Source organism: Oncorhynchus mykiss, chromosome 8 (assembly GCF_013265735.2).
Source record: "Oncorhynchus mykiss isolate Arlee chromosome 8, USDA_OmykA_1.1, whole genome shotgun sequence".
In the NCBI taxonomy this organism is placed as follows: domain Eukaryota; kingdom Metazoa; phylum Chordata; class Actinopteri; order Salmoniformes; family Salmonidae; genus Oncorhynchus; species Oncorhynchus mykiss.
The window spans coordinates 81,319,326-81,335,821 of NC_048572.1; the positions used below are offsets into that span (position 1 = coordinate 81,319,326).

Below are 16,496 nucleotides of genomic sequence, written 5' to 3' on the forward strand. Positions count from 1 at the left end.
AGAAATGTCAGACTTGATTTTCCTTTACGGAAATATTTATCAACCCCTACAGAAAATGTCCATGAATTATAATCCACATAATGGTTCACGTTTCCTGTGGCTGCAGAATGATTTTCTTGCTGTAGTAAACCGGCCCCATGTGGAATCAAGGTGTTTCATGCAGCCTTATTCATTAGTCCACTGTTCCTCTGTCCTTCAGACAGAGACAACACACTAAACAGTAGGTGTACACAGGGACCGGCGTCCCAAAACGTACCTCTTTAGAGCCTCATCAACATAGCCTCTCTTGACACACACACACACACACACACACACACACCATCTACACAGCCTCCCCTGACACACCCTCTACTCACATCACCCCTGGAGAGGCCAATTAGTTGACATCACCTCTAATTCATTACACACACACACACACACACACTGCACCGAGCAGACAAGTGCTGCACCGAGCAGACACACACACACTAACGTGCGCACACACATGCACACGCGTACAGTATAGTCTGCAAGTACACCCTGCATATAAACACATATTAGGCCATGTCATTCAATCATCAATCTGCTCCACAACAACAAACCTTTCCAGTGTTCCTTTCACACACACACGCACACGCACACGCACACACACACACACACACACTCCCAGGGCCCTCTTTGTAGACTACAGTCCCCCTCGCCCATGTGTCTGGAAATGATTCATGTCTTCAGAGACAAAAGTTGAGTCCCTATTGCCTATTCTCTACTGTCTCCACTGTTAAAATGAAATGCTTTGTAACACCAAAACTAGTGGCAACTGAGCTGCCACCAGCGCGATGGAGACGAGACCTGGAGTATTGAAACACCTCATCCTGAGATGTTATTGAAACACCTCATCCTGAGACGTTATTGAAACACCTCATCCTGAGACGTTATTGAAACACCTCATCCTGAGATGTTATTGAAACACCTCATCCTGAGATGTTATTGAAACACCTCATCCTGAGATGTTTTTGAAACATGACAAGGTTTGTTGCAACACCACTTAACCATGTGTTGTGCAACCAGTGGTGGAAAAAGTACATTTTCATACTTGAGTCATAGTGAAGATACCTTCATAGAAAATGACTCAAGTAAAAGTGAAAGTCACCCAGTACAATATTACTTGAGTAAAAGTCTAAAAGTATTTGGTTTGAAATATACTAAAGTATCAAAAGTAAAAGTATAAATAATTTCAACTTCCTTATATTAAGCAAACCAGATGGCACCATGAATGTATTATTTATTTATGGAGAGCCAGGGGTACACTCCAACACTCAGACATAATTTTCAAACGAAGGATTAGTATGCCAGATCAGAGGCAGTAGAGATGACCAGGGATGTTCTTTTGATAAGTGTGTGAATTGGATCATTTTCCTGTCAAAATGTAACAAGTACTTTTGGGTGTCGGGGAAAATGTATGAAGTAAAAAGTACATTATCTTCTTTAGGAATATAGTGAAGTAAAAGTAAAAGTGGCCATAAATATAAATAGTAAAATACAAATACCCCCCAAAAACTACTTAAGTAGTACTTTAAAGCAGTTTTACTTAGGTACCTTACACCACTGTGTGCAACACCTTGCCGAGGTGTGGGAGCCTACAGGAAAAGGTTGAAAACACTATCTTGGTGTTTCGAGTTCTGTTTAGTGCAGAATTAGATCCCTTCTCTTTTGGTGCCGTTTCCTCCCTCTAAAGCTCCTAAACACTACGATGATGTTTCACATCCTGTCTTGTGCAGAATTAGATCCCTTCTGGAGCATTTGAATGGTTAACATTGATGTATATACACTACATGGCCAAAAGGATTAGTGGATTAGGCTATTTCAGCCACACCCGTTGCTGACAGGTGTATAAATCGAGCACACCGCCATGCAATCTCCATAGACAAACACTGGCAGTAGAATGGTCTTACTGAAGAGCTCAGTGACTTTCAACGTGACACCGTCATAGAATGCCACCTTTCCAACAAGTCAATTTCTGCCCTTCTAGAGCTATCCCAGTCAACTGTAAGTGTTGATTTTGTGAAGTGGAAACATCTAGGAGCAACAAAGGCTCAGCCGCGAAGTGATAGGCCACACAAGCTAACAGAACGGGACAACCGAGTGCTGACGCGTGTAGAGCGCAAAAATCATCTGTACTCGGTTGCAACACTCACTATCGAGTTCCAAACTGCCTCTGGAAGCAACGTCAGCACAATAACTGTTCATCAGGAGCTTCATGAAATGGGTTTCCATGGCCGAGCAGCCACACACAAGCCTAAAATCACCATGTGGAATGCCAAGCGTCGGCTGGAGTGGTGTAAAGCTCGCTGCCACTGGACTATGGAGCAGTGGAAACGTGTTCTCTGGAGTGATGAATCATGCTTCATCAATTGGCAGTCCAACGGATAAATCTGGGTTTGGTGGATGCCCGGAGAATACTACCTGCCCCAATGCATAGTGCCAAATGTAAAGTTTGGTGGAGGAAGAATAATGGTCTGGGGTTTTTCATGGTTCGGGTTAGGCCCCTTAGTTCCAGTGAAGGGAAATCTTAACGCTACAGCAAACAATGACATTCTAGACAATTCTGTTCTTCCAACTTTGTGGCAACAGTTTGGGGAAGGCCCTTTCCTGTTTCAGCATGACAATATCCCCGTGCATAAAGCGAGGTCCATACAGAAATGGTTTGTCGAGATCGGTGTGGAAGAACTTGACTGGCCTGCACAGAGCCCTGACCTCAACCCCATCGAACACCTTTGGGATGAATTGGAATGCCGACAGTGAGCCAGGCCTAATCGCCCCAACAACAGTGCCCGACCTCACTAATGTTCTTGTGGCTGAATGGAAGCAAGTACCTGCAGTAATGTTCCAACATCTAGTGGAAAGCCTTCCCAGAAGAGTGGAGGCTGTTACAGCAGAAAAGAGGGGACCAACTCCATATTAATACCCATGACTTTGGAATGAGATGTTCGACTATACTGTTGGCCATGTAGTTTATCTGATAATGGGCCAACTTAGGCAGGTAAGCACAGTGCTCCCCATCCACCAGAAGTAACTAGAGGTTTTACATCAAGCATCACAGGACACTGCATTTTCCTCGATCGTCAGAAGTTGGAAAAGTGGGAATGGGTTGTCTCGTCATTGAACGTCATTTTGCCTCATGGTTTTGATATCTGTTCATCATTGACCGTTACACCTCATGGCACAACAAGCTGCTTAATGCTATTATAGAAGTATACTTGTCTTTCTTTAAACATGCATACAACATTGTGTATGAGAATCATAAAGTGTAAAAAAATGTTTTAAAAAATTAAATATGACCGACAATCCTCTAAAAACAGAACCATGTGGCATGATAGGAAGTGCAAGGAGATTTAACAGACTTCCAATGAGTACAATCACTCAATTATCTCTATCTTTGGTTATCCTCATAAAAGAGCAACTTAGTAAATTTGATTTATTCAGACATTTTTTTGTCAAATTAAATGACTTGCATTCAGTTTTATAAAGTACAGTGTGGTTGAGTGTGTAAAATGCCAATGAAATGTGCCATCTTACTGAATGAAATGTGCCATCTTACTGAATGAAATGTGCCATCTTACTGCCCCAGAAGTCGGAAGTTCAGCCTCCGTCTGTCCCACTTTCACTCCTTCTCTGTCTCCTCCTGTTTCTAATCTGTCTAAATTAAGCATTGAAAAAGGTAGAATTCAACAAAAATATTCTCCATATCATGAAAATATTATTATGCTATAAATCATTTTCATTTCTGATTGTTTGAGAGACAGTCTCCAAAAACATAGATTTCTGTGTTTTGATGTTGCCTTTCACATGCACTGAAACCCCCCAAACTCTCTTAAAAACACAAATATTCAGATTTGACTTGTATTCTGTTTTAAAACCCCTTCTGTGTATCAGAACACTTACAATGGGTTTCCATTCAAACACCCTCCAAACACCAGATCTCAGGTTAGGTGAACCACTTCTAATGGTTTCACTACACAATCATGGTGTCTTGAGTTTTTCTATTTTTACAGTGTACCAAAGTAGTGCACTATATACTCAATAGGGTGCCATTTAGATATAGAGAATAGGTTGTCATTTGGATATAGAGAATAGGGTGCCATTTAGATATAGAGAATAGGGTGCCATTTAGATATAGAGAAGAGGTTGTCATTTAGATATAGAGAATAGGGTGCCATTTGGATATAGAGAATATGTTGTCATTTAGATATAGAGAATAGGGTGCCATTTGGATATAGAGAATAGGTTGTCATTTGGATATAGAGAATAGGGTGCCATTTGGATATAGAGAATAGGTTGTCATTTGGATATAGAGAATAGGGTGCCATTTGGATATAGAGAATAGGTTGTCATTTGGATATAGAGAATAGGGTGCCATTTGGATATAGAGAATAGGGTGCCATTTAGATATAGAGAATGGGGTGCCATTTGGGACATGCACAAGAACTGCTAGGCTTAGGTAAGGTGCTTGCTGGGAGGTCTCTCTCTCCCTCCTCCTCCTCCTCCACCGACTCTTCCTCCCACCCCAGCCTGGTCTCAGAGAAATAACTCAATGTATTTCTGATCACCTCCAATACGTATGATACCTACCAATGGTCTATTGACTTTAGACAGAAACAAAAGTAGGGAGGTTGGTCGGGGAGGATGGTCGGGTGATATCTGTGACCGTCTAGCAATCCAAAGTTTGTGTGTTCGAGTAGCGTCAGGAACAACTGTAGCATTTGATCTAACCCTTCCCCCAACCCTTACTCTAAACTTAGCCCATTTCACGTAACCCGCTACGTAAATTCACCTAACCTTTGTCGTTAGTTCCCCTAACTGCTAATGTGAATTATTCTCGTAATTCTCCTTTGTTGTTACTCAGCAACAAGCAACCTGGTCTCAGATAAAGACGTGCAATACTATATGTCCTCCAAGATGTAGGATATGTTACAAAATCTAATTCACGACCGGGTAAGATGTATGATACTGTACGTCCCCTAATTCATATGATCTTGTATGACCACTATTCCATTCACAATATAACCTAACATAATGTAACATATCGCAATATATGGTGTGGACAGATTTACGTACAGAATAATACGAATTTCACTGAGACCACATTGCCCACCCACCTCTCTCTCCTTCAGTCTCTCAGTCTCTCTCTCCCAATGTCTTTCTTTCTCATGAACATAACTCAGAGGAAAAGCAGAGAGCAGCACCAAAACCATCACAGCAGCTGTTAGCACTAGCTAATGATCCCTCATTAGGCTACATCCCAGCTCCTCTGTACTGTTAACTCCACAGCCAGCCCACTCCAGCATAAACACCTAGTCTCTCCTTATTGCTGTGCAGTCCGTATTATGGCTTTGGGATAATGTTAGAGAACCATGTTAGTGAAGACAAATGACCTGTCTGTTTATAAAATATATCACAGGTATAGAAACTACAGTATTTCAATGACAACCACCAGGGAGGATAGGAAAATCAGCCAGACCCACCCCAGGCCAGCAGTAGCCCGAATTCTACAAAATACAGTGGGGCCAAAAAGTATTTAGTCAGCCACCAATTGTGCAAGTTCTCCCACTTAAAAATATGAGAGAGGCTTGTAATTTTCATCATAGGTACACTTCAACTATGACAGACAAAATGAGAAAAAAAATCCAGAAAATCACATTGTAGGATTTTTTATGAATTTATTTGCAAATTATGGTGGAAAATAAGTATTTGGTCAATAACAAAAGTTTATCTCAATACTTTGTTATATACCCTTTGTTGGAACTCGGTAGTGAGTGTTGTAACTGAGGACAGACAGTTGCTCTTACAGTTGACCGGAGCAGCTCTAGCAGGACAGTAATTTGATAAACTGACTTGATGGAAAGGTGGCATCCTATGATGGTGCCACGTTGAAAGTCACCGAGCTCTTCTACTGCCAATGTTTGTCTATAGATGTTGCATTTTGGCGCTCAATACGATTATTATTACAATTATTGTATCCCCTTTTTCTCCCCAATTTTGATCTTGTGTCATCACTGCAACTCCCCAACAGGCTCGGGAGGCGAAGGTCGAGTCATGCGTCCTCCAATGAGCCAAGTAAAGCCCCCCCGGCCAAACCCTCCCCTAACCCGGACAACGCTGGGCCAATTGTGCACCGCCCTCTGGGACTCACGGTCACGGCCAGTTGTGATACAGCCCGGGATCGAATCTGGGTCTGTAGTGACACCTCTAGCACTGCGATGCAGTGTCTTAGACCATTGCGTCACTCGGGAGGCCCTTATATGCTCAATTTTCATACACCTGTCAGCAACGGGTGAGGCTGAAATAGCCAACTCCCCTAATTTGAAGGGGCGTCCACATACTTTTGTATATATAGTGTAGATGCCCAGTGGGACTAAAGGCTTAGCTGGGGAGATTTCAAATGATTTCATAAATTCCTGGAGTGGAGTGACTCACTCTGTATTCCTTGCCGAGGCCTCAATAAAAAAAGAGAATGGGTGGATATGCAAATGAGCTGCTGGAGAATAAGGAGAGGGATTCCCACCAGCCGAGGGTGAAAGAAAGAGAGTCCCCCCCCCCCGTCACACTCCTCTGAATGGACTCTTTCTTCTGCCTCACACACACATCACTGGCTGAGGTAGGAGGGAGGCCGGTCAACGGCAAAGGTAACTAGGGTCGCGTACCAAATTGCACCCTATTCTCTAAATAGTGTCCTACTTTTGACCAGAGCTCTATGGGCCCCGGTGGAAAAAAATTGCCCTTGGTCCCTGGTCAAACGTAGGGAACTATATAGGGAATAGGGTGCCATTTGGGACACACATTGAGGCCTTTCTCTCTGGGCCTTCTTTCCCTCGGAAGCCTGGGCACACAATAACCTAAGCATCAGCCTTCACCAGACCCAGTAGAGCACCTAGCCTTTACGCTGTTGCTTAATGTTATTCAGGTGACTGAATCAAGCTGGTGTGAGAGAGAAGAAAAACTGGAATTAAGTTCCTCAAACAATAACATGGTGTACTCTGGAAGCCTTAAAGAGAACGGTCTAACACTCTCTCAAATCATTACTATTTTTTTTTTAACCTTTAATCATTCACATTTAGTCATTTACAGTTGGTCAGTTACATACATTTTCATATTTTTTTATATTGGTCCTCCGTGGGAAACGAACCCACAACTGGTCCCCCCGTGGGAAACGAACCCACAACTGGTCCCCCCGTGGGAAACGAACCCACAACTGGTCCCCTGTGGGAAACGAACCCACAATTGGTCCCCTGTGGGAAACGAACCCACAACTGGTCCTCCGTGGGAAACGAACCCACAACTGGTCCCCCCGTGGGAAACGAACCCACAACTGGTCCCCCCCTGGGAAACGAACCCACAACTGGTCCCCTGTGGGAAATGAACCCACAATTGGTCCCCCGTGGGAAACGAACCCACAACTGGTCCTCCGTGGGAAACGAACCCACAACTGGTCCCCCGTGTGGGAAACGAACCCCCAACTGGTCCCCCGTGGGAAACGAACCCACAACCCTGGCATTGCAAGCGCAAAGCTGTACCAACCCGAGATACACTTCAACTGTAAGGACTGCCTCTGAGTTATGATTAGCCTACGGTTTGACATCATAAAGGCCTATACCTATGATAGGACATAGCGTGGGCTAACTGACATTATAAACTGGGTGGTTCAAGCCCTGAATGCTGATTGGCTGGCAGCCGAGGTATATCAGATCGTATACCACGGGTATGACAAAACATGTATTTTTACTGCACTAATTACGTTGGTAACTAGTTTATAATAGCAATAAGGCAACTTTTGTGGTATAATGGCCATATACCAAACCCACCCTGGCATTGTTGCTTAATTACACCTTGATGAGGTATTTTTCAGAGGGTTGAGAAATAACTCTGTTTTATACCTGGTTCCTATTCACAAGGAACGAAACAGAAGCAACTCTCCGAAACAAGCAGCGACTACCTGAACTTGTCCAATAAGAATCGCTTGGTTTTTTTTCATTTTCTGTCGCAAAATGTTTTTGTTACAGTGTGCTCTAATGAATACAACCCTGCAGTTCAGTATTTTCTATCACTTGATGTAGGATAGGTTTACACAAGTATAAATGCATTATAATACATAGCCTACTTCATCTGAATAGATAAGCCATTTCTCACAAACAGGGAGGTGATAGGCGCTATCTGGCTACGTCATTTCATTACAACACAATAGACTTACAGGGACCATGTGCTTTAGCCTTGCAGGCAGCATCACATGAATTAAATCTGAACAAGAGGAGGCCATGTTGTTATGCAAAGCCCAGAGGAAAAGAGACGTTTCCACCTTTCTAAACACACACGCACACACACACACACACACACACACACACACACACACACGCACACACACACACACACACACACACACACACACACACACACACACACACACACACACACACACGCACGCACACACACATTAGTCACAGCAGCCCCTCCCCCCAGTCTCGATGCACCTCCCCCTCTTCCATAAAAGGGGAGAGATGGAGTTCAGGTCAAAGACATCGGTTTTGTCTAGAATGGATAGATACAGCTTTTGTCAAATTTGACTTTCTGGTGCAGGTTTAGGAGAAATTACGCAGCAGGTTAAGAGAATTAATGTAGCAGGTTAGGACAATTAATGTAGCAGGTTAGGAGAATTAATGTAGCAGGTTAGGAGAATTAATGTAGCAGGTTAGGACAATTCATGTAGCAGGTTAGGACAATTCATGTAGCAGGTTAGGACAATTCATGTAGCAGGTTAGGAGAATTAATGTAGCAGGTTAGGACAATTAATGTAGCAGGTTAGGACAATTCATGTAACAGATTTCGGCTAAGGATAATTTGACAAAAGCTGTATACTATCTAGACATGCCAAAGGACATCCTGAGCCCTTTGTCACTCCTCAGGACCCTTTCATTAAAGGGACATGGACACAGTGCCTCGGGCTCTTAGAAGAAGCCTCTGAGAATGAGGGGAAAGTGACATTTTATGTGACACTGTGGTCACAGGTCAATCAACACAGTCAGGGCTGCTGTGTCCACTGCTACTGAACATGTGAATTAGAACCTTCCGGAAATGTACGTCATGTAGCAGACGCTCTTATTCAGAGCGACTTACAGGAAGGAGCAAATCGTTTTAAGTGCCTTGCTCAAGGGCACATCGGCACACCAGCAACCTTTCGGTTACCTGTCGTCCTAAATCTACTAGAACCGTTTAGCCAGTAGGCACATCAAAGTCACAGTAGAACGGCTTTCATTTAATATTCAAAATATACTGTTAAATAATGAATATCATCTCCACCACTCCCTATCAGACACGGTAACAACCATGCCTTTGAGGGTCCGACTTCGCTCACTTCAACCATGGATTTGGCTCATCTTTAATCAGGTCAAACAGTCCCAAATGGATCCCTATTCCCTATATGGTGCACTACTTTTGACCAGAGCCTTATGGGGTAGTATAGTAGGGCACTATATAGGGAATAGGGTGCCATTTGGGACATGGTAGTGAGTATGACTGAAATCCCAAGCAGCTACGGGCTGTGTTTATACTGTGAGGTATGTTAATACGAGCACACATTCCTATACTCCCAAATCGCAGTGTTAAATTACAGCCTCTGCAGAGAGAGTGAGAGAGGAAATATTATCTATTTCACTTGCTTTAGCAATGTAAACATATCCTTCCCATGCCAATATAGCCCTTTGAATTGAATTGAGAGAGAGGGGGGAGAGAGAGAGAGAGAGATCAAGAGAAAACAAAAAGATAATTACTTGATACATTGGAAAGAATCAACAAAAAAACTGAGCAAACTAGAATTCTATTTGGCTCGAAACACAGTGGCAGAATACCTGACCACTGTGACTGACCCAAAATTAAGGAAAGCTTTTGACTATGTACAGATTCAGTGAGCATTGCCTTGCAATTGAGAAAGGCCGCCGTAGGCAGACCTGGCTCTCAAGAGAAGACAACCTATGTGCACACTGCCCACCAAATTAGGTGGAAACTGAGCTGCACTTCCTAACCTACTGCCAAATGTGTGACCATATTAGAGACACATATTTCCCTCAGATTAAACAGACGCACAAAGAATTTGAAAACAAATCCAATTTTGATAAACTCCCATATCTACTGGGTGAAATACCACAGTGTGCCATCACAGCAGCAAGATTTGTGACCTGTTGCCACAAGAAAAGGTCAACCAGTGAAGAACAAACACCATTGTAAATACAACCTATATTTATGGTCATTTATTTTTCCCCTGTTTTTACTTGAACTATTTACACATTGTTACAACACTGTATATATACATAATATGACATTTGAAATGTCTTTATTATTTTAGAACTTCTGTGAGTGTCATGTTTACTGTACATTTTAATTGTTTATTTCACTTTTGTTTATTATCTACTTCACTTACTTTGGCAATGTTAACATATGTTTTCTATGCCAATAAAGCCCTTAAATTGAATTGAGAGAGAGAAAGACAGAGAGGGGGAGAGAGAGAGACAGAGAGAGACAGAGAGAGACAGAGGGGAGGAGGTTGATGGATGACGGAGGCGTGACAAAACCAGTGCTTAAGGATGACCAACACCTGCCTAACCAGGCCAGGACACACGTTCAGTTTGCATTGTAATTATTTTGTTTTTTATCCTCTTATATCTGTTGTCTGGTAAATATTTCCATTTTTATTTTCATTGTTTTTATTTGTTTTCTCCCTGTGCAGCACATTGTGTTACATTCCATTTCTGAAATGTGCTGTCTTAATAAAGCTTTATTTTATTTGACTTTAGACCAGAGCCCTATGGGTGCCCCGGTCAAAAGTAGTGCACTACACAGGGGATAGGGTGCCATTTGGGGCGTAACCCAGACCTTCATCTGTCAAGGCAGGGCACTGTGAGCACCCTTGATTCCTCTCAACTGTCACTCGGCAGGAGGTCTTGCTCACACACTCACACACACAAATGCACACACACACTTATTAACTTGTAAAAACATCCAAAAATCTGAAGTAGGCTATGATACCATAATTGGCTACAAGATGGAAATAGCAGCGTCAAGGACCCGAGAAGAAACAGCATCAAGGTGAAAACATCACCCCATGTAGGGAGGAGAGACACCACGTGACACCCCTGCCTGCTCTAGCATCTTTTGATTTGCTACTGGGAGGGAGTGCTTCATGAAATAACACCGTTCTTTCCGTTATTACTCATCAATAATGTAAACCTATCACAACAGTCAAATATGTAATTCATTATTTCAGATGTAACGCAGATTATGATTAAAAGCGAGTTCATGTGGGGGTTTTTTTTACATGCTTTTTTTTTTTACAATAACAAAATTATAGAATTACAAACAAATTGACAAAGGGGAGTTAAACATAAGGTTTAGGCTAAAATAAAATGCCATGAATGAGCAAGATCTGGAAACAAACCTGAGGGCGGAGGTGAAAATAAGGGAAATGAGCGAAAGCACCTTTGCCATCTTGATGTGTACCGTTATTCAGAGAGAAGCGGATCTGTGCCTGTTAGAAATAACACTAAATCATACACCTTGCCATCATAAACAATACGTGATCAAATTAATTGAATATGCCGGATGTACATTAAAACAATAATATCGACCGAAGTATATAAATCGAGGCACCTTCATAGGTGTTGCATCACCTTGCATACCTGTCCCGTCTCATAACCTAAAAAGCAGCAGCCCCGCCTTCACTGCAGTAACGGTACACACCGCCATTCCATTCTATCGACCCACTCGGAAATTGCATAACAATATAATTGAAAACAACAGATGGAAAACATTTAGCTGGTGCTGCCTGTTTCACAGAGCCTATTGCTACTTATTCGCCTGCTGAAAATAGCGGAGTCATTCGCATTCGCAACCACCTTATGCATCACTTTCATTTTCCGGCACAACCTATTATTTCTTGCCTGCCCGCACCGTGACACACACAGGGCGGTAGGCTACACCAGAGGACACTAAACATCACTCGTTCCGACAAAAAGAAAAATAACGGAACAAAAAACATCATAATCAAACACGAACACATTGGTCAAATCCAGCGAGAGCAAAACCAACGAACATTGAGAAACAAGCTTCTGACGCTGACACATCCATGCACGGGTAAACTATAAACCAAACCATTTTTTTTCTACCTGCACAAGTTGCCATTTGCTGCAGCGTTTTGGAGTCTTTTTCCGCGTCTGCTCTAGAATAAATATAGGTTTAAAATAAACAAACACGTCCCCGCAATCTGTGTAAATAATACTGTATAGATAAGCACCACAGGTATGTTTTTATAGGAGGACATTTGCGAGCCCCGTTTTCCCTGTTCAGGTGTACATGTTCACGGCTCCTGCCTGCGCACGGCGCTCAACTCTGTGTGTCACAGCTTGTGTCGTCAGCGGCCACATAAAAAGGTGCTTTCCGTTTCCAGCCCCTCATCTCACCACTCATATAACGGTATTTACCTAAAATAAGATTTTATTGGCTGGTAGGTTGAGTGAAAGTGAGGAAGATAGGTAGAACACAGGTAGAACACAGGTAATAGGTTATCCAATGAGAGGAAGCTACTCTTTTCTGATAAAATTTAAAGTCAAATCCAAGTTACAATAATCTGCAGACAAACTTCATAAAACAAGTGATTGATTAGGCTACATCGGAAATATAAATAGCTGTTCTGGGTTATTGTAGCTATAATGTTGTGTATTTTCTATAGGTGTTTTGTGTATTTAGCAAACTGAGAATCATTATCCTCTTTATGTTCCTGTAGCGCAATTGAACTACATTCTTCACAACCAAATAAAATAAAATAAAAAAATGTCCTTGCTGTCGCATGTAAAGTTGGAGCTAAAACAGAGAGTCAAGGCAGCTGGCGCTGTTGCTGCTGCATAGCTAGGTTCCTTTCAGAGACTGCAGCAGTTGCTCACACACATAGGACAACTGTATGACGACCATTTCTTTCATGCAGCATAACAGGTAAACTACTATCTTCCACAAATCAGCTTATCTTCCACAAATGAAAATCATCACAAGTTATTCAACAAGCTCTATTCTGAGGACTGTAACATATCCCCTACCATGGCCCAAAACACTGTTATGCTACCCTAAAAAAAAAAGCATGCCACGAGATGCCTGAGTGTAACATATTAAAATCTAAGTTGACAAAGTGGTTAAATAAAACAACAATTTGTACAACACAACTCTTACCTTTAAGCAAACCACGCGACAAACAATGCATTAAAAAAAGTGTTGCGGGCAGCTAACCGGAGGGGTTGTTATCCAAAACAACTCAACACAATCCCGAAGAAAATATGTAGCTATTTATTTTAGATAATAATATAATGCAAGTCGAGAATGACATGCAATCAGTGACTCTACAAATGCACATTGCTGAATATTCCATCACACTCAAATAACTCTGCTACCCGGTAGTAAAACAAGACCAACTATTAGCTATTATCGTTATCTACTCGTTATTTTTCAGCACAAAATATCAGGTGGCTCAGCTTAACTGAACTGCATGGCTGGGGCAGCACGTTAGCAAGCTAGCCTGTTTAGCCGAGAAGTTTTTGTTGAGCAAAAAAGGTAGCAAACGTCATGATTTATCTGAACAAATATAACACATTGCAGCTTGTGTATTGGAAAAACAAGGAGAAAAGTTAACCTCCAGTCCACGGGATGAGAGGCGAGTATAACGGTACGCTCGAGCAACGCACCACTAGGCGGAGAGAGAAGCGAGACAGGTATAACGGTACACAAGCACACTGGAATATAGGCTACTTACTACTTTCCAGCACTTGAAGTCCCTAAAACGTTGTTCAGAAAAGTCCCAAAGTCAACGAACAGAGTTAAATGAACACAAAAGTACGTAGTCCGTCTCACTGAATCGTGTCCCGTTGGTTTTACGGAGTTTGACTTACCGTTATTCCTCCTCGGGTTCGCCTGTTTTCTGCGCTTACACCTGGGGCCATCCGCCATGATCCTTTCGCTGTGTCTGAATGCTGCCCGAGCGAGTCAGCCCCCCTCCCTCCCTCCCGTACCCCCTCCTCTCTCCACTCTACCTCCCTCCCTGAGCTGCACCTGGTTTACGACACTCTGCTTTACGACATCACCTTCTCCACCGTTATCACCTCAGCGCGTTGTCATTCCCCCTACTGGCAACACGTGAGTCCATCCCGACCTTTTGATTACGCCGGACACTAGCGTGTTTGCGCCTGTTGCCGAACATATAGGATGCATGGTCAAATAGATATGGGAAGTTGTTTTGATAACAGGTAACATTTTGATAGGTAATAGACAGTCCATTACTAGGCTGCCTGCTACTATTATGAAGTTCACATTTGGAAAGGAGAAGCTCCTTCAAGCGACAGGCAACCGTTCACGTGACAGAGCATTAACCTCTTAAAAGCCGGACTGTTGCTGCTGCACACGTAGGCTACTCTATAACAGTTTTGTAAAAACACAAACACACACACATTTTTTGGTGCACTGACTCTATGCACACACTAACACATACTTACAGTGACTCCCCAATACCCACACTCAGAGGCATCGTGCACACCAGAAAACAGGGAGCACAAAGTACATGAGGATGGCTGGGAGGTGGAAGTTGGAGAATTTAGCATTTTGTAAATACGTAAAACAGCTTTCTCTTGTAATTTAGAGCCAGAATCATTATGCTTAAAGGTGCAATATGCAGAAATTGCTCCTCCATTTCCTGGTTGTTAAACAAATAGTTTCGCTTAATTTCATTTTATGTGACAAAACAAGTAATGTAGAGTGTAGAACTAATGTCATTGTACCATCTAAACCACTATAAAATATATTTTCAATAACTAAAAATATTGTATTTTCAGCTGTTTGAAGAATAAGGGGCACGACACCTCTACACACACAACACGTGTACACATGCATGCTGACGCCAATCACACACTTTCACACTCACCAAATATGCTACTGTCTATTATCTATTCTGTTGCCTAGTCACTTTACCCCTGCCTACAGTCGGAAGTTTACATACACCTTAGCCAAATAAATTTAAACTCAGTTTTTCAGAATTCCTGAAATGTAATACTAGTAAAAATTCCCTGTTTTAGGTCAGTTAGGATCACCACTTTATTTTAAGGATGTGAAATGTCAGAATAGTAGAGAGAATGATTTATTTCAGCTTTTATTTCTTTCATCTCATTCCCAGTGGGTCAGAAGTTTACATACACGCAATTAGTATTTGGTAGCATTGCCTTTAAATTGTTTAATTTGGGACAAACGTTTCGGGTAGCCTTCCACAAGCTTCCCACAATAAGTTGGGTGAATTCTGGCCCATTCCTCCTGACAGAGCTGGTGTAACTGAGTCAGGTTTGTAGGCCTCCTTGCTCATGTAACCGATGTGAAATGGCTAGCTAGCGAGCGGTGGTGTGCGCTAATAGCGTTTCAATCGGTGACGTCACTCGCTCTGAGACCTTAAAGTAGTGGTTCCCCTTGCTCTGCAAGGGCTGCGGCTTTTGTGGAGCGATGGGTAACGATGCTTCGTGGGTGTCAGTTGTCTATGTGTGCAGAGGGTCTCTGGTTCGAGCCCGGCGAGGGGACGGACGACCGTTATACTGTTACACTCACACACGCTTTTTCAGTTTTGCCCACAGATTTCTATAGGATTGAGGTCAGGGCTTTGTGATGGCCACTCCAATACCTTGACTTTGTTGTCCTTACTTTGGAAGTATGCTTGGGGTCATTGTCCATTTGGAAGACCCATTTGCGACCAAGCTTTAATCATAAAGGCTAATTAGCCTTTACATCATTTTCTGGAATTTTCTAAGTGGTTTAAAGGCACAGTCAACTTAGTGTATGTAAACTTCTGACCCACTGGAATTGTGATACAGTGAATTATTATAAGTGAAATCATCTGTCTGTAAACAATTGTTGGAAAAATCACTTGTGTCATGCACAATGTAGATGTCCTAACCGACTTGCCAAAACTATAGTTTGTTAACAAGAAATGTGTGGAGTGGTTGAAAAACTAGTTTTAATGACTCCAACCTAAGTGTATGTATACCTCCGACTTCAACTGTATGTGTACGTTCTCTCTTAGAAAAAAAGGTGCTATCTAGAACCAAAAAGGGTTCTTGGGCTGTCCTCATAGGATAACCCTTTGAAGAACACCCTTTTGGTTCCAGTTAGAACCATTTTGTGTTAATTGTAGAACCCTTTCCACAGATGGTTCTACATGGAACTAAATAGAGTTCTACCTGGGACTAAAAAGGGTTCTCCTATGGGGAGAGCCACAGAACCTTTTGGAACCCTTGTTGCTACCTCAATTACACTGTACCTTGTACGCACATTGACTCTGTACTGGTGCTCCCTGTATATAGCCTCCACATTGACTCTGTACTGGTGCTCCCTGTATATAGCCTCCACATTGACTCTGTACTGGTGCTCCCTGTATATAGCCTCCACATTGACTCTGTACT

The 16,496-nt window shown here is 42.4% G+C and overlaps 1 protein-coding gene across 1 annotated transcript in view; it reads right to left on the reverse strand.

The window, feature by feature from the left end:
• The window catches only part of LOC110531011 (zinc finger E-box-binding homeobox 1), a 130,972-nt gene extending 116,899 nt beyond the window's left edge, over positions 1-14,073 (reverse strand). The window contains exon 1 of the mRNA XM_036986887.1: positions 13,953-14,073. Coding sequence (XP_036842782.1) covers positions 13,953-14,010 — 58 coding nt within the window. The 5' untranslated portion in view covers positions 14,011-14,073. The remainder of the gene's footprint in view (positions 1-13,952) is intronic.
• Between the last annotated feature and the right edge of the window lie 2,423 nt (positions 14,074-16,496).